At 40.8% G+C, this 22,979-nt stretch overlaps 2 protein-coding genes across 5 annotated transcripts in view; both read left to right on the top strand.

The window, feature by feature from the left end:
* The window catches only part of LRRFIP1 (LRR binding FLII interacting protein 1), a 114,600-nt gene extending 108,743 nt beyond the window's left edge, over positions 1-5,857 (top strand). For all 4 annotated transcript variants that reach the window (XM_074872547.1, XM_074872549.1, XM_074872548.1 and 1 more), the window contains 4 exons: positions 173-290; positions 735-814; positions 1,453-1,557; positions 2,939-5,857. In XM_074872547.1, the coding sequence (XP_074728648.1) occupies positions 173-290; positions 735-814; positions 1,453-1,557; positions 2,939-3,049 (414 nt within the window). In that variant the 3' untranslated portion in view covers positions 3,050-5,857. The remainder of the gene's footprint in view (positions 1-172; positions 291-734; positions 815-1,452; positions 1,558-2,938) is intronic.
* A 3,690-nt stretch (positions 5,858-9,547) lies between these two features.
* Positions 9,548-22,768, top strand: RBM44 (RNA binding motif protein 44). Its single transcript, XM_074872356.1, has 14 exons — positions 9,548-11,047; positions 11,170-11,228; positions 13,090-13,266; positions 13,971-14,145; positions 14,226-14,251; positions 15,203-15,275; positions 15,581-15,683; positions 16,024-16,155; positions 16,802-16,875; positions 16,974-17,047; positions 17,379-17,775; positions 18,532-18,677; positions 18,800-18,947; positions 21,686-22,768. Exons 1-13 carry the CDS (start codon positions 9,548-9,550, stop codon positions 18,945-18,947), a joined length of 3,084 nt encoding a protein of 1,027 aa, XP_074728457.1. The 3' UTR covers positions 21,686-22,768.
* Positions 22,769-22,979: the final 211 nt, after the last annotated feature.

Genomic DNA, 22,979 nt, shown 5'->3' on the forward strand with positions numbered 1-22,979 from the left:
GATGAGTCATTTGCCAAAAGAATTTCTAGGAAATTATTTTGTAACAAAAGATTTTTTTGGAATTTAGGTTTCAAAAAAATAGAATTTGTTTTATAATACTTGAGCGAATTTGAGTACTGAGCCATAATTTTCCCTTACTGATCTTAATAACTAATTATTGTGTGTCCTTTAGGTTAAAAAATTAAAGGGACAACTGGAAGAAAAGCAAAAGAATGGCAAGGTGGAAAATACACAGTCAGAAGATGAAGTTCTGGAAAATGGGACAGATATGCACATGATTGACCTCCAAAGTGAGCTGCATTTTGATTTTCAGAGAACTTTTGTGTCCTGCATGTGAGCGAGAAAATGTATCTGTACAATAACCACATGGCTCTAAATAGAAATGAGCCTGCAGTGCTAAGGGAGCTTCAAACTGGGCCAGCCATGCACCTCTGCTAGAGGTGAGGGAACGATTATCCTTTGTTTGAGCAAGATTGTAATTGGAAATCTCCCTTCTGTTCCCTAGAAGAGGTGGGGTGAGTTCCTGGTTAATTTGGCTTTCAGAGTGGTCAGAGGGGAATCAGGGGAGACTGGGAATAGCACCTGTCTTCTGGGCACTTACTTGACAGAGAGCACGTGCTACTCTACTGCTGCCCCAAGTAGATTCCTGTAGCATGGAAATTTTATGACAGACTTGTTAGAAGACACTGTTGATACTTGTTCTGACATCTCTGATCAATCTGCAATTCTTTTAGGAGATGCCAACAGACAGATCAGTGATCTCAAATTTAAACTAGCAAAGTCTGAGCAAGAGATAACAGCATTGGAGCAGAATGTAAGTTTCTGGCTTGTTCTGTTTGTTTAGGCACGGTGAGAATGCGATGAGAAAGTCGATTTTATTATGTGATATATCGTGATTACTGTGATTTTCCCATAAAATAAGAAGCAGGAGTGTTGGAGACATAAAGACTAAAATGCTTTCATTTATGTATAGAAAAGGCTGAATATATTATTCATCTTTACTGAAGGAAAAATGTTCAAAGACAAAGGTATATCGAGAGTCCTTACTGAACTCTTCAGAACTTTGTTATGCCTAGCTATTGACAATTTTTAAATGGCTCCTGGCGTATGATGTAGTATATATGGATTTTATACAAGACTGTTCAATTTTGACTGTGTGCTCTTGTCCAGGGTATGTCAGCGATACTCTTGCTAAGATAAATTTAGTCAATGGGCTGTATTTTTTGTTGCTGGAAGCATATTAAATATGGATACATATGGTCTGGGGTGAGTTACCATGGTCAGGCTTCTTTGGTTTGTTTTTTGGTTTTTTTTCCCCTCAAAACATGCCATTATTTTGTTAAAGAAAAGTGAGCATCGCGCTGGTTATTGCTTAACTACTAGTGCAACAGTAAAGCTTCAGAGTAACTTCTTGGTACAGCTTTTAATTCAAAAACTTTACCTTCACCTTAGGTAATACGATTGGAAGGTCAGGTAGCCCGATACAAAACTGCTGCTGAAAACGCTGAAAGAGTAGAAGATGAACTGAAAGCAGAGAAACGCAAACTACAGAGAGAGGTAACTAAACGTGGACTGTCCTAGGCTAGCAGCCAGCCGGCACCGCGTGGGGGGAGACCTGTCTGGTGCATTTTAGAGGAGGAACCTACCCTTCTTAGCAGAGCAAAGAATAAACGTCTGCTTTTTTTAATGGCTTTAGTTATTCGTTCTGACCAAACTTAACACACTCAAACTGGAGTAGCAGTCACAACTGTGAGCTCCCACTGCCATTTCACTATTCCTTCCTAAACTGACTTGCAGTGCTTTGCTTTGTACCAGAGCTGGTTCTCTGGACCAAACTCAAGTTCTACTTGTACAGCTTGAATCTAGAAGCAGCCTTCATATGCTCAGGTTTGCATGCTACTTTGCAGCTGTGACTGTTCCTGTGGTTTGACATTCATCAGGCTGAAGAACTTCTACTTTGCTATCCTTGTCCTTTGTTGTACCTGCAGGCTCATTACTTTGGGTGTTACAAATTCTGGGTTTGTAAATCACTGGTCTTTTTAGAAGATGTTAATTTGGAAATTACAGCAGTAGAAAGCTAGAAATCCCACTGCAAAGTTAATTTGGGTGCTTCATCATTTAAGCAGTGTCACATCTTACCAGGAATGACAGTCTATGCTTTCGGTCTTTGGAATTTAAACTTGAGTGCTAAATGGATGTGAATCGTTCTTACTGAGCCTGTTTCTCTTGCTCTGTCAGTCTGTACATGCCTGTTTGCTCTAGTGTGTCTCTCTCTTAAAACATTGCATCTTCAAGCTGTCTGTAATTCTGACCTTGTCTTACCAAACTTCATGTTCTCTCCAAGCAGCCGCTACAACCAGCTTAAATAACATTTGGTAGCTTCTTTCACACCTGCCTCCTGAGGTTTTGAGGGTTTTTTTCAGTGTGGATCTTTGCTTTTTCTAAGTACTCCTTCTGCTCTGCTTCCTATAAATATTGCTCCATGCAGTCCGCCTCTCCCTGCCCTCATCCTTGGTGGACTTTATAGAAAGTGGTGGACTTTATAGAACACTGAGGCACCGAAGTCACGGCTGTGGCTGTAGTTCCAGGAACCAGAAACAAAAGCCAGGCAGCGAGACAGGCGTATGTCACCCAGCAGATATCTCTGAGCATCCATGCCTCTGAAGTTGAGGCAAACTCTGAGCCATTTGTTCAACATTCTGTAAATACCTCGGATTCTTGGCACCGTGCTTAGAAAATATCTGTGTGTGTGGCCTTCAGAGCAGATGCACACCATTTACTTTTAACTCTGCTAATGGGAATTTTCAACTGCTTTATCTTGTAAGGAAATGCCAGCAATATGGTCAGTTAGTGTTGGTAACTACAAACCTTGCTTTATCTCTGAAAAGGGAAAACGCTGTGAAAGTTACAGGGGTTTTTTTCTGCTTCCTTCCTTCAGCTTCGTTCAGCATTGGATAAAACTGAAGAGCTTGAAGTCAGCAATGGTCATCTAGTAAAACGCTTGGAGAAGATGAAAGCCAACCGGAGTGCTTTACTGTCTCAGCAATAACCACCACCTTTCGATGCTCTTACTACTTGACAGAACCAGAACAACGTTGCAGATGCTTCTGGCTCTTGCTGCCCGGGATGCTTTGTGTCATGCCTTCTGAGAACAGACAACCCCAACATTTGCTATGTGCCACCCAGCTGTGGTTCTCTCTACGCAGATTCAAACCTACTGCACTGTACACATAGGAGTAGCTGATCCAAATGGCTGTGCCTGCGGGAGCCCTTCTACACCGTTCTTTGGGTACATTTGAAGTACAATGTCCGTCTACCATGTAAGAAGCACATCGGGCATCGCGTTAAGTTCTCCATCCAGAAGGCACAGCAGCCGTTTATTGCCATTTAAAATGGCGTTCAAAGAAAACACTTTAACTGGACTGGAATTTTGTGTCTTGCTGAAAATTTTAAAAAAAAACACTGTAAGTTTTGGACTTTCTCATGACAGTATCTGTAATTTAGTGACTACAGTAGAGTTATTCATAGTAGGTTTTTCATTTACAGATCACTGTGGAACCACAAGCCATTACAAAGCAAAACTCCTTCAGTGGAAACCATGGAAGAAGATGGTCTTGGAAGCAAAAGTGACCTTAAATGACTTTGCCAATAAAACAAAGGTGTTCGGAGGGATTTTTGCACCAGTGGAATCATAAGACTATTTTATTTCAGGGTAAATAGGCAATAGCTTCATTGAATTTTCAACTTTTATTTGTATTATTTAATCCCTGCTCTTGGAGTTGAAGTAAACTACTTTTAAAGGATGTAAAGTTGCATTAATAAACCAGCATAAGGCCATGTTTTAAGAAATGGTGGGTTTTGCACTTAGATGACTCACTTTGGTGCATTTGTCAAAGCAAGTGTCACTTGCTTAAACAAAATACATAATGGGTTTTTTACATCAGAAACTATCTACTGGTCCATGAACTACTAGGAAACTATGCCGCTACAAAATACAAGTCTAATTTTTAAAAAAAGTAACTGATAAGTAAAGAAGCACTTTAGAAAATGTTACTGCCTATGGTTTTTCTACAAATACAGAAGTAGCGAATTATTTCCTTCTAAGGTCATTATAAAGGTTTTCCACTTTTCATGAAGAATAACGTAACCAATTAAGATGTGGCGGGCAATTTATTATACACAACTAGCTCTACAGCTCTGGTTTATTGGAAATTATTCTGAATGTACTACTCAAAAGAGAACAGCAGTTACCTGAAGAATAAAGCTGTCCTTCCCCCTTCAGCCCTAACAGGAAAAAAAGCTTGCAAGTAAGGCAGGCGACCAGTCCCGTAGGAATCCGCTCACCCTATGAAGCAGCATCTCCTGTTCCACAGGAGCAACCTTCTGTCGATGCCGACTGCCTCAGTAGATACGGTTCCATCAAGCCAAATCCAGACCCGGGAGACCATTTCTTCTTAACTTGGTCTTCAGACTCTCCGGTCCAGATCTTTCCCTAGCCTCTTCCTCGCAGACTGGAGGTTAGAGTGTAAACCGCTGCTATTTTCAACATAAGGGGATCACCAGTATCTTCTTAGCGCACCTTCACAAATTAAATAAACCAAAAACAGTGTCTGAATGTGTTTTTCTGGTTTGGCTAGAAAATAACACCTTTCTCTTCATCTCTTCGGAGTGCACTCGGAAATTTAGGAATGAAGTACTGAAATTAATATTCCAGGAAAAGGATGAAGAAGGCTTTTTTTGTGCCCCTGGGGAAATAAGTATGTCCGTGTTGGTCAAATGTGGTGGAACATGGGGATGAAAGGAATCTTTTAAATGAAATTTCCACTCCAGCTAGGGCTTTGGGGTTTGTTTTCGTTTTTGTTTTTGAGAGGAACATTCAGGTGCAGAGCCAGGTTTCTTGTGGAATACCTCAAAATCGCTGTGGATACCAATTTACAATTTTCTGTGGTTGACTTGTGTAATTTCTGGTGTACAAAGCCTCTGAGGCCTAAAAAAATGAACTAAGGGTTTTTCAGAATGCAAACAAACGTGCTAAATACAACATCTTACTAACTGATGATAAGGTGTGTGATTGCCACCCGTCATCTTTTCATTTGTGGTAGTGGTGAAAACTGTCTCTCCTGGCAAGATTCAGGAGAAACAACCTAGCAACTAGGCGTTGGTCCACAAGGCTAAAAATAATAATTTGCTCATCAAGAAGTGATGTGTTTATCATTTCAAAGTAGACTGCATCTCGGACCCCATCAGCATTAACCTCATGACAGAAATCAGATGTGTATTTCAACCTGGATATGCTCTTAATAGAAATCTTTGTGTGTGATAAAGTAGCTGAATGTTGAAACCACATTTTTTTCCCCCTAACTTTCAGTATGACTTAGCTTTAGAATAAGGGAAGAAGAAGTACTGTTTGGTTTACTGCAAACTGTTTTATGTTTTCCTGTGAAGAATGTACAACAGGGCTTATGAATGGTAATAATAGCACATGTCCCGGTCGTTTTAATTGAGCTCCAAACAAGAGAGCCTCGGTACCCAGCCCGCTGACTCGGAGCGGAGCCGAGGTGGTGGCAGCCTGGCGAGGAACGGCTCTTGGGGGAACCAGGAGGGGTTTTCCTAGAATTTCTATTTAAAATTGTTATCCTTTGTTTTATTTTTAAATAATTTTATTGTTTGCAAATGGAATGTTACCCAAAATGTATTTTGTTTTGTTTTTTCAATCAAACTGTTAGGAGATACGAGTGTGGAAAAGGAAATTCATTAGCAGAACTCGCCAATAAAGATGTCACTTGTTTGGGTAGTTTTTATGGAGTGGTGTGTCATGATGATGTTCTCTTGAAAAATACAGACTTTTTGGACGATACTGGTGTAACAGCTCATTTTCCTTTTTAATATATTGCTGCAGACGCACAGCTGTGAGCAACGCTGGTTGTAGAATGTACAAAGGCAGGGGTTTGTGTGACTAAGGGCACATTTTTAATGGCAGGGTGCGCTGGGGCAGGGGGAGGACAGGGACGGCATCCCAGCAGGAGAAACGCGAATGATACTGCTACTTGGATTCACTCCCCCCTTAAAGAGTATTCATGAACATATAGGTAACCCACATAGTAAGTTCCCCTGGAAGAATCCTTCACAACAGGAGGCAACTTGCTTCATCAAAAATGTGTCAATTTTAGTATTAAATTTCATCTTGCAGTGATCATGGGTGTTGCCATAAAGAGATCACCTAGATGAAACAGTACATAATGAGGGGGAGGTTTGTGCTTGTCTCTGCTTTTAAACGCACTGAACAATTGATTATATGGGTTTGGGGGTTTGTTTTAGGCAGCTAGGTGATGTCTTGCACCCTCCATTAAGAACTTCACAGGTATATTTTTAATGGAGGGAACGTTGTAAAAATAACATGTACATTTACAACAGGCAACCTGCGTAGCAGGTTTTTACTGGGCGACATTCCCCACTTCACAGCATTGTAACATGCCTCTTCAGACTGAAAACCTTCCAGCTGCCGGTGGGTTTTAATAAAACGCTGGGAGAGCCCCGCGCCGCCCTGAGGGAGCAGGAAAAGGGCGCGGCCGCCCCTCAGGAAACATGGCCGCGGGTGTGTGGGGGCAGCACGCGCTTGGCGCGGGCGCCGCGCCGGCCAATCAGGCTCTGGAGCGCGGCCCGTCGCAGCCAATGGGCTGGAGGCGCGGGCGGGGAGCGCGTGCTCCGCGGGGACGGTGTCGCCAGGCCGGGGGGCAACCGGTAACGGGCCCGGCGCGGGGGTCGGCTTCGTGTGGGCAGCGGGGAGGTTCTTCAGCCTTCCCTGGAGCCGAGGTGAGCGCTGTCAGCCGCGGTTCCCTGCCTGGGGGTTCCCCTTGGGCGAGCGGGGGCGCCGGGCTCCTCTGAGGGCTCCCGCCTTCCTCCCCGGGGGCTTGGCTCTGGCTGCACCGCGGCGTGGACGCTGTGCTTCAATATCAGTGCTGGTTTCTGACCGGCTCGGCTGTTGTTGAGCACTAAGCTGCGTCGTTAGTACTAACAAGGTTATTGTTCTTTATCTAGGACATAGATAGAGCTATTTTGAATCTTGTTCTTAAGGGAAAAGTGTGGCGGGAAAGTCACTTCTCTGTGATAGTATGTTTTGATTTATGCGTAGGTGTCCGAGATGTGCTTTGTTACAGCAAGATTTTTAATTTCACAGATAAAATTGCTCAAAACTTCAATTAGGAGATGAAGGTAAAGTTAGTGTAATAAGAAAGCTAACGTTTTTGAGACAAAAATAACCACATAAGTGCATAATGAAATCATTGGAAGGTTTTATTAAGTGATTTTAAATTAGGCCATTTTAATGATGATCCTTAGCAGCTGGGAATCAGTGGGTGCAGATTTGAGAGACAAGCCATTTTTCCCTCTGAGGAAGGGCTATCATGAAGTTACCTCTTACGGTTCCATTCTGCAAACCTTCCTGTGCAGATACGAGGCCTGGCTCACGCTGTTTATATCCAGAGTGGACAGAGCTCGCGTAACTTTTGCGTTAATCCTGGAGCAGTGGCCAAGAAACACCTGAGTTTCCAGTCTCCCCTCATGCTGCACTAACAGCCTGTGTTTTACTTCAGTACTTCACTTGGTTCCTTATGGACTGTGTTTCACCACACTGGAAACTTACTCTGGAGGATGAACCACTGACTTGTGTTTTTAAAAGTGTGTGAAACCCAGTTTATGGGCCTGCTAGTCACTGCGTGCCCTCACAGGGGGAAGAGTTACAGACAGGGCTGTATTTTGCTGTGTTTTATGTAAGATTATAGTCAGGTTAGAGACCAGTGACTATAATATAAAATGGTTATGTTTCATTTCAATAGTTTAGAAAGCAGACCTAACTGAGAAATAGATCTTAAGGTTTGTAGGTATCCCTCTCTTCATTATAAGCTTCAGGAGGAAGGCAGAGAAGAATTAACAAATATTTCTAAGAAACAAGCTTCACCAAGAGCGTGTTCCATCCCTACACCTTTTTCACTGCTTTTCGTTCATGTTTGCTGTGAAGCTAGGTTTGTTACTAGTCCAAAGCAGGTGTATTGCTTTGGTTTGGTGTATTGTCCAGCTTTCTTCTGTCGCTAAAAGAAGTGCTCTGATCCAAGAAACTACCTTCCTGTTTTCCTTTATGACTTACACTTCTGATTGTAAAGATTCTCAGGTTTTCTTATGGTTCTGTGCTTGATAACCATTTCCTCAGAATTAAAAGGAATGTGCTTCCACTTCCCCCTTGTCCAACACCTGAAGGGGCTTTAGTGATGCCTGCAAGCGGTTGTTAATTGCTGTAAGGGGCATCAGATAAGAATGCACCCAAGGACATAAGTTTTGCAACTGTGATGGGTACATCCTGGGGAGGGCAGAGAAACCAGCAGACACCTGTGGTAGTCAAAGATAAGAAAGCTGAGAAACTTTACAGGCAGAGCAATGAGCCAAGATGAGGCCTTATATGAAAAAAAACCTCAAGAGTTCATGGAAAGGACACTAAGACACCTCTTCAACAACCACTAGGGACCACCACAGACGACCGAAAACCTGCATGGAAGCCCCTCAGAGACCCTTCACCAGATTTTAGTACACTTGCACAATGTATTAACATATGCATTAGATCCTCTGGAATTAGGTGTGTACTTCTCGGAAATTACATGAATATTCATTTATTGTATATATTAAGTGTGCTTTTGTTTTTCGGCATGCACGTTAGGTGGAGCGATCCCCCGTGCATCCGGTGCTACAATAAAGAATGCCTGCCTTCTAAAACTTCAAACTAAGCCTGAGGGGGTTCTTTTGAGACCGAATTTACAGTAACATTAGTTCTCAGGAGGCACAGAGATCTAAGTTCACCTCTTCACCCATTTAAGTAGTTTTTAAAATTTTTATAGCTCCTGGACTGAAGGATGTTCCCTACAGTAAATAGACTGGTCATGGATCAAGAAGCTGTAAGCTCTCTGTGGCAAGGAGTGCTTACAGGCACACAATCAGGAATGATGTGAGGTCAGTTTGTGGTCACTGAATCCATGACCATCAACATCTCGACTTTCAGGGTCAGTACATGCATCTAAACACCTTGTGTGCTGTCATGAAGTTAGTGTATGATGTAAATGGCTTGCTGTGTAGCAACAGGGCTTCTGATGATTCAGCCAAGAAATCCTTCAGTGGTAAGAGGATGGAAGCTTTGTCCCAGAGTGTAAGAAGAGATGATTGATTGGTCTCTGAGGATGCTTTTACTCAACTGAAATCACACAAGCAAGAATGGCAAAATCTTTTAACAGCCTTTCATGACCTCTTAGGATTTCTCTGAGAACGTACTGTATAATTCCTGGCTTCTATACTAGCATGCAGTAGGTAAAAATCAGCTGGTTAATTTAATGTATTTTTTTAAACAGTAATGTTCTCTTATATACCATGGAGTATCTCAAACTTTTCTTAATTTTTATTAAGGTGAGAAACTGATAGGAAGAGACGAGCTGATGACTTTGAGAGGTTGCAGTGGAAGTGAGTTGTGTGGATTTCTTCTGAGGAGGAGGGCTCAAGTGTTTGTACCATGGAATTAGAAAAGAACAGTGATGTTAAAAGCAAAAGGAGATGCTTCAGTCAGACCTCCCATCTTCTTTTGTATGCTGAGGAAGCTGGGCACACGCTGGTCAGAGACGTTGCAGCAGGAGCTAACCACTCTGGCTGTGACCAGGCACCTTCTGCCAATGTTTCAGAACTAAAGTTGTCAGAGGAAAGCTTACCTTATTTAAGTTCATCCTTAGATGCAGATACTGAAATGTACAATAAAAACAGAATGAGAATTTGCTGTGCACAGGAAGGTGAAAGCAAGAAAGAAGCTGATCTGTTAGGAAGGGTGTGTGACAATACACACTTTGATTGTGGCATGTGCGATGATTGCAGAAAAAGCCATTTAGGTGAAGATTCACAGCTGGAGTATCTCAGTGCTCACGAGCAAGATTTTGATGAGAGGAATAGCTCAAGTGAGTTTTCTGAGCAAAGGGAGACTATAGGAATTGAAACCTTAAAGCTGATAGATCCACTTCATGAAGTTCCAGGGGGTGGAGTCACACAGGATCAAAATCAAGCTGACATGTCAGAAGATTGTTCTCCTGCTTCCAAGCATGGTGTAGGTGACCAGACCTGCCCAGAAGCAGCTACGCCAGAGCTTCCCCACCTGCTTCAGGACTCTCTGCCAGATTGCAGTGATGAGACTTGTGATCATCAGGATGAGCAAACAGAGTATCATAGTGTTGTTTGTGGAAGTATACTTGAAAGTCATTCTTGTGGGAGTAAAGAAAAGGTCTGTCCAAATCTGCTTGTATGTGACAGTTTAGAAAGTGGAGAGGTGAAAGACATACCACTGATTGCCAGCACGCTGCCACTCCAAACCGCTACAACTGAAGAAGTGACTGAAAAGAATGACAGACACATTCACAGCATCTCAGTGAAGCAAAATAATCCTTTCCTGTTGCCACGGGAAAGGGCCTCTGCAGTAGCCGTGCAATTTTGTGAACGTGCAGGGGACTCTGATTTCTACAGTTGTGAAGAATCCGGTGTGTGCGCGCGTAGTGCCACCCCCACTGACTGCACTGCAAAGGATGCTGAAACCCAATTTCTAGTCTCTGAAATTCTCGCTAGCAAGAATCCCTTTTCTGAGGTGGAAGTTGCAGATAAATCCTCCTGTGGAAATACCAGCTGTCTGAACTCAGAGTTGGAACACTGTGAAAACCTGAAAAACGTTACCGGTGACTCTACAATTAACCAGGCTGTTGATGCGAGTTCTGATTTTAGAGCTTGCTTTACAACAAGCAGAAGTACCAGTGCTCAGGTTTGTCTCTCGTCCAGAGCTATTAATACAGAGATAACAATGATGAACAAATCTCGACCTGTGGAATGGCATTGTGAAACCTGTGCAGATGTTGCTTGCAATACAGACTGGTCATGTGGGGCTGGTAGTGCAGAGGAAATTTGTTTGCAGCTTACTGACACTCTGAAAGACCACTCACGTGGCAATACTGCAAGTGCTGGAAGAAGTTCACCAATTCAGGTAATTTAAAAAAAAACACAACCAAATGATTTTGATAGATGGAACTTTTTAAAACTTAAAGTTGCTCAGATCTTGTCTATACAAATGTTAATCTGTAACTTTTTTAAATGTTTTTTGTTTAGGAACAGCAGGAATCAAAAAATGAGCTGTGTAGTAGGGGTTTAAAGACAGACACTGACAGGTGGGTGGAGAATTGATGTTGGTTTGGAATTCTAGATGTCGAATAAGATTTTTTTCATGATTGAAAGGTGGTCTGTGACTTAGCAAAACTGATGGTGTTCAAAGACTGCTGCGCAGCAGTTCCTACACTGGAGGGTCGGAAGGGACCTGGACAAGTGAGAAAAATGAGCTGAAGACCTGAAGGATCTGGCGGTGTTGACTGATAGCCGGCTGAACGGGAGCCAGCAGTGTGCCCAGGTGGCCAAGAAGGCCAATGGCATCCTGGCTTGTATCAGCAATAGCGTGGCCAGCAGGGACAGGGAAGGGATCTTACCCCTGGACTTGGCACTGGTGAGGCCGCACCTCGATGAGTGGGTTCAGTTTTGGGCCCCTCACTCCAAAAAGGCCATTGAATGACTCGAGCGTGTCCAGAGAAGGGCAATGGAGCTGGTGCAGGGTCTGGAGCACAGGTCTGATGGGGAGCGGCTGAGGGAACTGGGGGGGTTTAGTCTGGAGAAGAGGAGGCTGAGGGGAGACCTCATCGCCCTCTACAACTCCCTGAAAGGAGGGTGCAGAGAGCTGGGGATGAGTCTCTTGACCCAAGGAACAAGCGATAGGACGAGAGGGAATGGCCTGAAGCTGCGCCAGGGCAGGGTTAGACTGGCTCTTAGGAAGCATTTCTTCCCAGAAGGGGTTGTTGGGCGTTGGAATGGGCTGCCCAGGGCAGGGGGAGAGTCCCCATCCCTGGAGGGGTTTAAGAGTCGGATTGACCCAGTGCTGAGGGATCTGGTGGAGTTGAGAACGGTCAGTGTGAGGTTAATGGTTGGACTGGATGATCTTCGAGGTCTTTTCCAACCTCGATGATTCTGTGAACAAAGACCAAAGCAGCCTTGGTCTGCAGTTGCAGACTGGCCAAGAACAAGCCGAGTTTAAGTCAGCAGTGCTCCCACATGGCAAAGAAGGGAAACCACATCCTGGGGCTGCGTTAGCAAGAGTGCAGCCAGCAGATGGGGAGAAGTGTTGATTCTTCTCAGCTTGGTGCTCGTGAGGCTGCATCTGGAAAGGTATCTCCAGCTGTGGGCCTTGCAGTGGAAGAAGGAGATTGGCAGACTGGGGAAAACCCACTGGAGGGCCACAGAGATGGGGAGGGGAGCTGGTGGAGCACCTGTGGGGAGAGCTGAGGGAGCTGGGTTTGGTCAGCCAGCAGAAGGGAAGGCTGAGGAGGTGGGAAGCCTCCCCACCGTTCTTGGCAATCTGGTGGTGAGTTGCAGAGAAGACTAAGCCAAATTCTTTGCAGAGGTGTGTTCTGAAAGGGCAAGAGCCAGCAGTTACAGTGGGGGGAATTCTAAGTGGGCGTAAGAAAAAGTTTCTTACAGTGAGAGTAGTATTGGTACTGTCTCCTTTCTTGGAGATTTAAAATGAACAGAAAAACCCAAACCCAACAAAGCTGGACTGGCTAAGACTCTGAGCTAAGTTTGAAGTTAGCCCTGCTTTGAAGAGAGGTTTGGACTGCAGACTTCCAGAGATCCTTTCCAACCTAAATTATTCTGTGACTGTGGAAATAAAAAAGTGCGTCTGTAGATCAACAGAGTTGCTAAGTTGCTTTTTGTTCTTAGGACTGCACTTTTTGAATAGAAATGATTATGGTGCTTGTGCAGTTCCCACCTCTCAGTGAAGGCTGATTATAATGTGAAAGCTACTGTAAGACAGCATTTTTTCTGTGTAGTAAATAGGAGGAACTGATTTAATTTTTCTTTTCTTTTTTTCCTTGAATCATATGAGAAATAGTTTCTGGAAAATTACTTGTTTCAAAATAAAACATAATGAACTTGAAGCCCTTGAATCAGTAGTTTAAGATTTTGTTTATTATTACTATTTTAAAGGCTGGCACACCTTGACGAACAAGCTGTGAAGAATTCTGCATCAAGCTACTGTCAAAAAATACTGCAGAGAGCAATTGAAGCAGAATTGCAGATTCTAAACATTCATTATCAGATGTGCTATCAGCACTGCTTGAAGATTTACAAACTGGCTTTGGAGGAAACCATGTGTTTTAGCAGGCACGTACTTTAATATCCTTTTAAATGAAATGGATATCTTGGTTAAAGGCATTAATTGCTAAATGTTACTGATGTATTCTATCCATAGCTTGTAATAGTGTTTATAGTTAGGGTTGTTGTCCAAAAGAGTTTACATTCTTCTAACTGCCAAGTCTTATTTTCAGCCTAAAATTTTTTGTAGCATTCACAGACCCAGCAAAATATAGTTTGTTTCCAGGAATGTCTTCCTGTACAGGAGGAATAGTACAGAGAATCCCTTTAGGAGTGGATGAGTTGCGTAGAGGGGGAGCTGGGGAGGAGGTGGTAAAGAAGAGAGAGGAGGGGCAGAATTGTTAAGAGGTGAGGCAGAAACGGGGAGGGGGTAGTGACTGCAGAGTCTCTAGCTGATAAAGCGTACGCCCTGTAACAACTGTGGAATTCAGCCAAGAAGTCCTGCCTCTGAACGCCTTCCAGTGCCAGGAATAGCTATGAAACCTCCTTACTGTCGTGTCTGCTCCATAGCTTAGGAGAGGGTTCAAGAGAGCAGGTTGTAATGCTGTGAAACGGAGTGTGGCTCCAGAGCTACTGTGTGTGTTAGGAGTGAGCTCGGGTTCTCGCGTGGTGTGGAGGAATCTTTAAACCCTGTAAAATGTTTGGGCAATTCTGGAAGCAGTAAAGTAACTCAAATGCCTGTTGATCTTATTTTCTTATACATATTTTAACAGAGGTAATGGAAATAATGAATTAGGTTCATCTCTCATGTTGGTTTTGGAAGAGCTAAAAAAGAGTTACAACAGTATGAGAATGAATATAAAAATGGGCGTACCTTTAAATGCACTTCCACCGCTATCAGTTGAGATGAAGGTGTTCCAAGTCTCCTCTTCTTATGTTCCCTGCAAGGTAATTTCTTAATTGCTTTTTGTTTTTAATACAAATTGTTTTCTTCAAAAAATTAAGACAACTCTTTTCTTTTTTGACAGTTGTTCAGAGGGGATCTTTGCTATAAGTAAGTAGTCCTCATTTGTGGTATTTATTAAAAGTTCAAAATAACTGAGAAGTGAGTTTAAAAGATGTTAAACTTAGAATTTATTTCAGGGTGTATCTTGTTGCTGAAACTGTTGAGCTGAAAGACTAGCACAGAACTTTGGGTACAGTGATTTTATTTTAAGGGAATTTTTTACTCTAGTGTTCTAATATATAAGTTGTATTTTTACTATCTTTATAGCAAAGATTTTCAATTTACAGGTAATTTTCTTGGTTCTCCACTTTCACTACTAAAATCGTTGTCTCTAATCTCAATGTTATCTGTCTTAGGAAAAAAAAAAAAACCAAACAAAAAACCACGAAAACAAAAAGATTTTGCTGCCAACAAAGATAATATTGGGCATATAAGCAGCTGTTCTGCTAAGATTATCTTTCAGTTATGAAGAATGATAGAAAAATAACTTCATATTTCAGGCAGACATATGGTACTGCATGTTCAGGAACCATGTGCAGTTACTTTATGTAAGTGGAGATAAAAACAAATTTGGCAATAAGTTTTTACTGCATCAGGTAAACTAGAGATCTTTTTCAAATTTCTTGTTACATATTAGTAAAATGAATCAAAAATTGCACAGAGATTTCAAATCTTAAAGACGTATATTGAAACATCACACAGAAAGCCATCTAGGTTTTTCCTATGAAGAAAAAGCAGCCTAACATAAACCTAGAACATAGCTTTATGTATCAGGTTGCAATCAGTGCAAAATAAAAGTATCAAAAACAGTGCAAAATAAAATAAAAGTATCAAAAAACTTTGGTTCTCATTTTAAGCTAAGATTTCTTAAGCACATCTTCCTTATTTTACTGTGAGCTTTTGGAAATATTTAAATTAATATTTCAGAGTACTCAGTATCATTGTAGAATTTAAAATCGTTGTGCTATATTTTGTATGAAATTCTTGAGTCTGTTTTAGTTCTGTTTCAGGCACCAGCAAAGCTGACTTTGAAGCACCAAAACAGCAAGAAAGGAAAATTTCAGTCAACATGGTAGGAACTTCTTCGTTACTGAGCTTCCTAGACATTATGTTGTGAAGCATAGTCTTAGGTATATGTAAATACAATCACAGTCTTCAGGGCTCAAACTGGGATTCTCTGACAGTAATTGCAAATGTAGCTGATGTGACCAAAATTTTGACTGTCCTTCCTAAATAAAATAACTTGGGGGTTCTTGAAGACAATCAGTAGGTTAACTTTTAAAAATTTACCTGTTTAATCATTTAATGTTCTGAAGCTCAGAAAAATGATGTGTAATCAGGTGCAAGTGCTATGATATAACTGAAATATGTTTGTAGGACAATCCACAGACCGTATGTTTATCTGATGGAGGTCAGCCAAGTGACTCTACTTCCTCCAAGGCATGTGAAGTACAGCATAAAGATCAGCACGTGGAATGTGGTAAGCGATCTGCTTCTAGTACAAATTCTGCATTATTTGTTAGTTAAGGTGTTGGAAAAAAAACAAACCCTGTGTAAAACATATATATGGGTACTCAACTGTCCTTTCTGTGTTGGAATGCTTAGCATTATGTCAGCTCTATATTATATTTTTCATCTTGAAGAAAAATTTTGCTACTTAAACAAGAAGTGAAAACTAGTGTGTGTCACCTCTTTGTAATGTAATACCGAGTCATGTAGGCAGCTGGAATCAAGCTCTTAAGCACAGAAATTTGGTATTCATTCATATGACATACCACGGTCTGCATTTTAACACACTGAAATTTATTTCAACTGTCAAGGCTGTGTGAAAAATGAAGAAGGGAATGAGTATTGGTTTGATGCTAAAGAGGACTTGACAGTAGCAGATTTTTCAGTAACAGCTGAAGAAATGAAAAAGCAACAAGAAAAACAAGACATGGTTGATTTAAGAGGTGAGGTTGTGTGCTTTAAGCTGCCATACCTAATAATGGTGTTTGTTTATTATTTGAGTATTCTGTTCCTTCTACAAGCATAAGTAAACTTGGAAAAAATGTTAGTTTGGTTTTCAGAACTATTTTTTTATTGACTTGCAGTGAATCTTTTTACAGATATTCAGCTCTCTTCATCCATGTTTTTCCTTGAAAACTCTACCTACAGTGGTTAAACTCAATTTAGTAAATGTCCAGCCAATCACGTAGCTGGAAATCTTCCCTTTTTTTCTCTTCCTCCTCTTTCTGCTTCCATCCCCGTACCGGCTTCTTACGAGTTAGCTGGGAATGGTCTGTGTTTGGAGGCTTGGGCCGCAGTGATGGGCACGGTTAGAAGTCCCAGTACGTTGAAAGCAGAGAGCTTGTGTGCTCCGTGGTGGGGCCTCACAGTACACTACCCCTGCTGTAGCACTGGTACCTGTTAGTTCAGACCAGCATTCTCTCTGGTTGTACCTCTTCTGCTTCTCAGGACGCTCATTTTCTGTTAGAAGATACTTTTCATTCTTTTATGTTTTTTAAAGGTTTTTCTATCTACATTTTCTACAGAGAAGATGTTAGCCTGAACTGAAGCAATAATAGTAACACTTTGCTTTCTTACATTTATTATTAGACGTGAAGAAAATGGAGAGTGGAAATGAGTGTTCTTTTGTCCGTGTTGGTGGCCTATGTTCCTCAGTGTCAGAGGTATGCATGTTCTTATTTACATAGTAGTAGTACCGTTTTGCCTCTCTGAATTCTTTCCCACTATACATTTACAACCCGAATATGTGTCTATTTTGTAGGGTGATTTAAGATCACATTTCCAGAAGTACTGGATTTCTGACCCTGTTATCTGTGTGGATTCTGGTAACTACAGGTATACTAATATAAGTTTTACTCGTTTCAGATTTTTTTGCTGTCAAAGTAAGCAAATCATGGGACAGAGGAGGGAGTTGTTCACTAAATTGTTTTAACTGCATTTCAGTAATTACTGTAGGTACAGTAATAGCTTGACAAAAATCTGTCATTCTAGACAGCTTCTCAGCTTAAGAGAAGTTAAGGAGTTTGAAATTTTCTGTTGAGCTTAAGTGAGATACAGTTAATATTCAAAAGATAACCATCATATGTTCTTACTGATAGTAATTTAATACGTGTTTTATTTAGTTTCTGTTGTTTTTTTTTTTTCCTTTTTAAATTTTATGTCTTAGATACGCATTTCTTTGCTTTAAAGACACTAATAAAGCAAAGTTAGCTGTAGAGGAAATGAACCAGAAAAAAATAAAAGGAAAGCCAGTAAGCGTTGAACTTGTAAATAATTCATCAGACAACAAATCTTTGGTTTTCCAAGTACTTACAAATAAGCTTTGGCATGAAATCCAACCTGTTGATAACAGTCGGAGAAATGATCAAGATAAAACACTCGCTTCAGCCTCCAGTTCTGTGAAAGCACCTGATGCCACCTCTGCTTCTGAGCAAATGCACCTCCTTCCCATAACTTCTTCAAAAAATTCTTGCTCTGCGCAAGTACCTTCAGAAACAAAGTGCCCTGGTCTGAAATCATCTGCTGAAGATTCAGGAAATTTCTCGCTTCAAGTTAATAAAAAGGTAAATAATTATTACGAAGGCTCCTTTATATGGCAGCTTAAGAGCCTTAAAACTTCTCGTTCCATAACATTTTATATTTAATGCATATAGAAAGATGTTAGGATAAGAAAACATGTGTCATAAATTTCTGGCGTGCTGCAGAAGAGTGAGAGCACCACTCACTTGCCTCTGCATGAAATTGTGATACTCCGTCTCTTTTTCTTAATCCTAAACCAGTTGGAACCTAGGCGTTAGATTTTTCTCCTGTTTTGAGTTTCCACTTATAACACTTTTTTTATATGAATGTCTTGTGATTTTATACAGGAAAGATTTTGGGATACTGGAGGGGAAACTCTTGGGTTTTCTAATAAATCTAAGAAATGCCTATGTATATAGTATTTTGTATTCACTCAGGTTGGTCCTTGGAGGATAAGGCAAAGTTAATAATTGCTGGTGTTGCTCTCATAAACTATGTAGATATACTTGCTACCTTTGGGGATTTAACTTTAAACATGCCAGTCCTCTGGGAAATACAAATCAGATCTAATTTAAAGTAGCAGGAATGTCAGTTACACATAAATGCATATAGTAGTTTTATTTCTAATGTACAGATTGGCTAATATGACTGGTTGTATTAGAATAACTTATTGATCTGAATCTGTACCTGTAATTTTTTCTTTTTCCATAACAGGAATATTTATTAGTAGTACAGATATGTTGTATTACCTGTACAATACTTAATCCATTCACTTTTTGCTTATTTCGATGCAATTCTAGGATACTGGAGAAAATTTCCTGCAGAAAACATGTGCTTCTTTCTCCACTAATTCATATGATGCCTTTATTTCTACTGATACATTAAACTTGAGCAGCTTTAACAAAGTAATGAAGAATCTTCAACAAATTCATCCAGAGGCTAGCAGGTGAGAGTATTTGGATTTCATTTCTGCCCTCGTTTGTAATGGATCCAATATCCATGGTAACTAAGTGCTAAATGTATTGCACAAAATGTGCTGTAAACAGGTTTTGGTTTTTTTTCATGTAGAGACAAAATTTTGAATGCTCTGCTGGAGGTGAGGAGAAACAACCAAGGTATCTTAAGTGGCTTATCAATCAGTTCTATTGTGGAATGGGCCTCTGTCATTCTAAGGAAATCGACCCCCAGTTGTGGGTTGGAAAAGCACTGTAAATAAGTGAGTATTCTAGCCTACAGAAATATATTGAAATAAAAACACTTGAATTTTGTGTAGCTGTATAGCCTGACTAGGTTAGTAAGTAACTTAGTATAAAGCTCTGCATGAAGTACCTGAATGAATCCACTGAAACAATGGTTTCTAAGGATTGCTAGCTCGTTTGCAGAACATCTGTAAACAGATTAGCTCGCTAGCTCTGCGCAGGCTTTAAAACTTGGTATACTGGGGGTTTATTATGCAAACTGTTCTGTTGATTAACTTAGTGGAGAACTTTGTCATACATATTCTGGACAAAGGTGACACCTAATGGCCAGTTCTTGTGTAGCATTTCATAAACAAACCAGCATAGGCTCAACTTTCGTTTAAAAAACGATGATTTCTGTCTGATGTATGAGATTCAGTTCTGGACTAGAAATCTAACAGAGTAAGGTTGCGTATCTGTTAGTTTTTTCACGTTAAAGGACATCTTGCATGATGAGACAGCACTGGATGCTGCAGGAAGCTGCAGCAAGCTGAACGTGCTAAAACCGCAGCCCAGAATTCCAGGGATGTGTCTATATATTCTCCTGTAGGAGACATCCTTGAGTTGGCTCTTGTTTCTGTCTCCTACTAAGCTTGGTATTCCGCTTGCTTTCAGGCTGCTGGCAGTGCCCCTGCCGAGTTCCCACACTGTCCTTAGCAATGCTCCAGCTTCACTTTTGCCCACAAACACGATCTGTACGATACTTCTGTAGTGTTTCTTCCCGAAACTGCACCAAATTCTCTGATTTTGGTCTCAAAGCTCCTGTTTCAAGGATGTCAAGGCATCAGTTTGGTTTTAAATCAATATCACTTCTTCCAAGATGAGTAGTATTTAATGCCTATAGTTTTACATACCCAAGTATCTTTTCCCGCCATTGAATGTTGCTTATCAGACTAAATTCTCCTGGTCAGATGCCTGTGCACATGTCACTGTAGTGCCTGAGTAAACCATAACACAGCCTTAACTTGAACAGAATTGCTGCGTATTCCATATTAGAACTGAAATAGAAGTAGAGTGATTCTGCTCACTAAGATGAAGCAGAAGCCTGGGCTAGAAAAGCTTCCATAGGTGCACTAAATGTACAAATAGATGCTTAGAGATCATTCGTCTCAGTCCTTGATCTGGGAAGTAGTATCAGTGACCAGAAGACTCCTTCAGAAAGACTTATTGTGAATTGTGTTAAATACACAGAGACATAGGATAGGATTTTACATACAGCATAAGCTTGTACCTCCCATAGTGATGAAGAGCGTGAAAGAATCTCAACTAACAAGCATGTTTGGCTGAGTTCCTTTTGAAGGGATTAGGGTAACATAAGTTCATTAGTTTGGCGTTTGACTGCCCTGTGAGCTTTTACAGATATCTCTCTGAATCAAAATTTAAAAAAGAAAAGTCTTCATATTAATCTGACTTCCACAGGACTGCAGATACGGACATAAACTCATAAAAAAACCCTAAAAAACTTACACTTGAAAGTATTTTCAATTAGTAAGGTTTTAACAGCCTCAAATGTGTTGTGTTTGCCTTGTCAAGTGATTTTTTTTTTTTTTTTTTTTTAAATGGTGTGTGGGCTTTACAGTCATAATTGTTCCTATGATAGTTTTTTTTTTCCTGTTGCTTTCTTAAAGAGATGATGATCTATAATCATTTTTACTTTCATCATGAGGGAGCTGTGAAATAGCCAAGTCTTTAGTAATTAATGGGGAAAAAGAATTCTTATTCTTCCATAGTAAGAAACAAGTATGTAGTATGTTTAAGAAAAGATGATTCTGCTCAGAGCTCATCTATACTAATTCCGGTACGTGTGCAGCTTCAGACTTTCCTGAAGAGTAAGTGTCCGCTGAGAAATACCACCTCAGAGCCTTATGTTCTTGCAAGCTGATGAAATGTCCAGAGTTGTACAGATAATATTTTTATGTCAAGCTGTATTACATAGTATTTAATGAATAACAACTCAAATTCAGCTTTAAAGTAAAGCACTATATAATCTTCCTTTTTTCTTTGGCTGACCTAGCCTGGAGTTGGACATCTGAATGTTTATAGATCTTTTACTTCTGTTAATTTTGAAGGAGTAACTTCATTAGAAATGGGAAGTTATTCTGGACTGGAAAGTCCTTTTATTCTTATTAGTGAGCAGCTGTCATATTTACCTGAACAGCAACCTTAACCTTTTTCTGTTTTCTAAACCTAATGATAGGCAGCAGTTAACAGGAATTGTGATGCTATAGAAGTTACTCAGTGCAGCATTAAAAATGGCTGTTTCCTTAAATTTTATCAGTACCAAATGTCCACGCTTGGAAGCTTTCTGTGAAATTAATAATCTGCATAACATTAATCTAAAAACAGACCCATGGAGAGGGATCTTATCAAAGCATAACTAAAATAGTGCTTTGAGAAATATAAAGAAATGCACAGGGTCTCTGTACTCCTAAATGATGATGTGATAACTTAATTTTGAATTAATTGAATTATAAAAAAAATGAGCACCAGATATGATTTGTTGCACACAGATTGTATCTTTTATTTTATCGTAGTAATTTCTCTCACGTGGTTCTTGAAGCTAGGAAATCTCACTCTTTTGTGTACTTAAGCAGTACATAGCAAAATTATTATAGCTTCTAGTGTTTTTCTGGGGTACTAAAATGCTGGTGTTCCTTTTATTTCAGTTCGAGTGCGTACATGCAAAATTTACCTGCTGTTTTTTCTTTTTAAGTAGATGGCTTTCTGATTATGAAGAATCGATCATCTCCCTTTGGAAGATTCTTGCAAATTCTAGACACCAGTTTGTTTGGGAATCGTACTGTATTTCTTGTTTGATTTATTTCAGCAGATCTTAACGAAAACTCAGGTAGCATTGCTGTATGATATACAGTTGTATCCCAGAGAATATAACCTGAAGGTCAGTTTGAGGTGTTTTTGTGTTTATGCAGACGTTAAATGATTCTCCCCAGTTTTGTGGTTCCCCATAGTTTGTTCAAGCGTTTCAGCAGGTTTCTCTAAGGCAGAAAGATCACACTTCAGTGAAGCAAGACTTTTCTAATACGGCAGGGCTTTTCTAGGCTGCAGTACACTACCCCCAGTTCTTACATGCCACTTAATTTTAGGCATGGTGGTAGCTGCTAAGATGTTAATAAATAGCCAACACGCTTGTGCTTTCAGATAATCTGATTCTGAATAGTCTGTAGAAATTCCATGTATCCTTTGAATACCGGGGAGGCGTGGGGGAGGCAGCGAGGGATTCATTTTAGAAAACCAGGCTTCGGAGCTGGCAGCGCTGGTGGACGCAGTTACACAATCCCATGCTGCAGCAGAGAGTTCTCTCGTGTCCGTTTTGACTCAAAAGCGTGTTGCAGGCTGCAGAGTGGTGAGATGAACCCACGGTTCCTTCAGGATGAAGCCTGGATTTTAATTTTTTTTTTTCAGAACATGTCTCTCATTCCACTTCTGTTGCTGCAAGCAGAGGGTAGGCTTCTAAATCCTGTTTTGTGTCCTGTGGCCTGGTAGAATGGGCAGGACCTACTCCCCGAGATTTTTCATTTGGGTTGCTAAAGGGGGGAGGAGGAAAGCTGGGAGTATCCGGTCTTTCATGTTTGCCTGTGTCATTGCTGTACAGAAGAGGTCTAGATTTTAAATCCTCTTCTGGGAAACAAAGGAAAGGCAGCTTAGGTGTACGTGTCTGGTCAGGGGGTGAGGAGAATTATCCTTGATTGACACAGACAGGGTCATGCTGTGCTGTTGCATGACAAGACAGTGCGTTGCTGTTGTCCATCTCTGCCTCTTTGTTGTACTTTGTTCTAGATCCCAACTGCATTTTCTGCTCAGAATAGCAGCCTTACTTACCTGTGAATAAAGGTTCAAATTCCTTCTTCAAAAAGTTGTGCGGGTGTTTTTCTGTTTTCAGATCTCATCCATTCCCTCTCCTCTTAGCAGAACAGAACCCCCGTAGGTTAGTAAGGCTTTTGGAGCCCCAGCCTTGTCGTTGAGAGCCAGTACCGTGAAGTTGGTCCTGA

The sequence above is a fragment of the Strix uralensis genome, chromosome 6, assembly GCF_047716275.1.
Source record: "Strix uralensis isolate ZFMK-TIS-50842 chromosome 6, bStrUra1, whole genome shotgun sequence".
NCBI classification, from domain to species: domain Eukaryota; kingdom Metazoa; phylum Chordata; class Aves; order Strigiformes; family Strigidae; genus Strix; species Strix uralensis.

Excerpts from the sequence above, each read along its gene's own strand:
- RBM44 (XM_074872356.1), top strand. The coding sequence starts at position 9,548 with ATGGAATTAGAAAAGAACAGTGATGTTAAAAGCAAAAGGAGATGCTTC. Across the intron at positions 14,146-14,225 it reads CTTCTTATGTTCCCTGCAAG|TTGTTCAGAGGGGATCTTTG; the intron begins GTAATTTCTTAA and ends CTTTTTTGACAG. Across the intron at positions 15,684-16,023 it reads AGATCAGCACGTGGAATGTG|GCTGTGTGAAAAATGAAGAA; the intron begins GTAAGCGATCTG and ends TCAACTGTCAAG.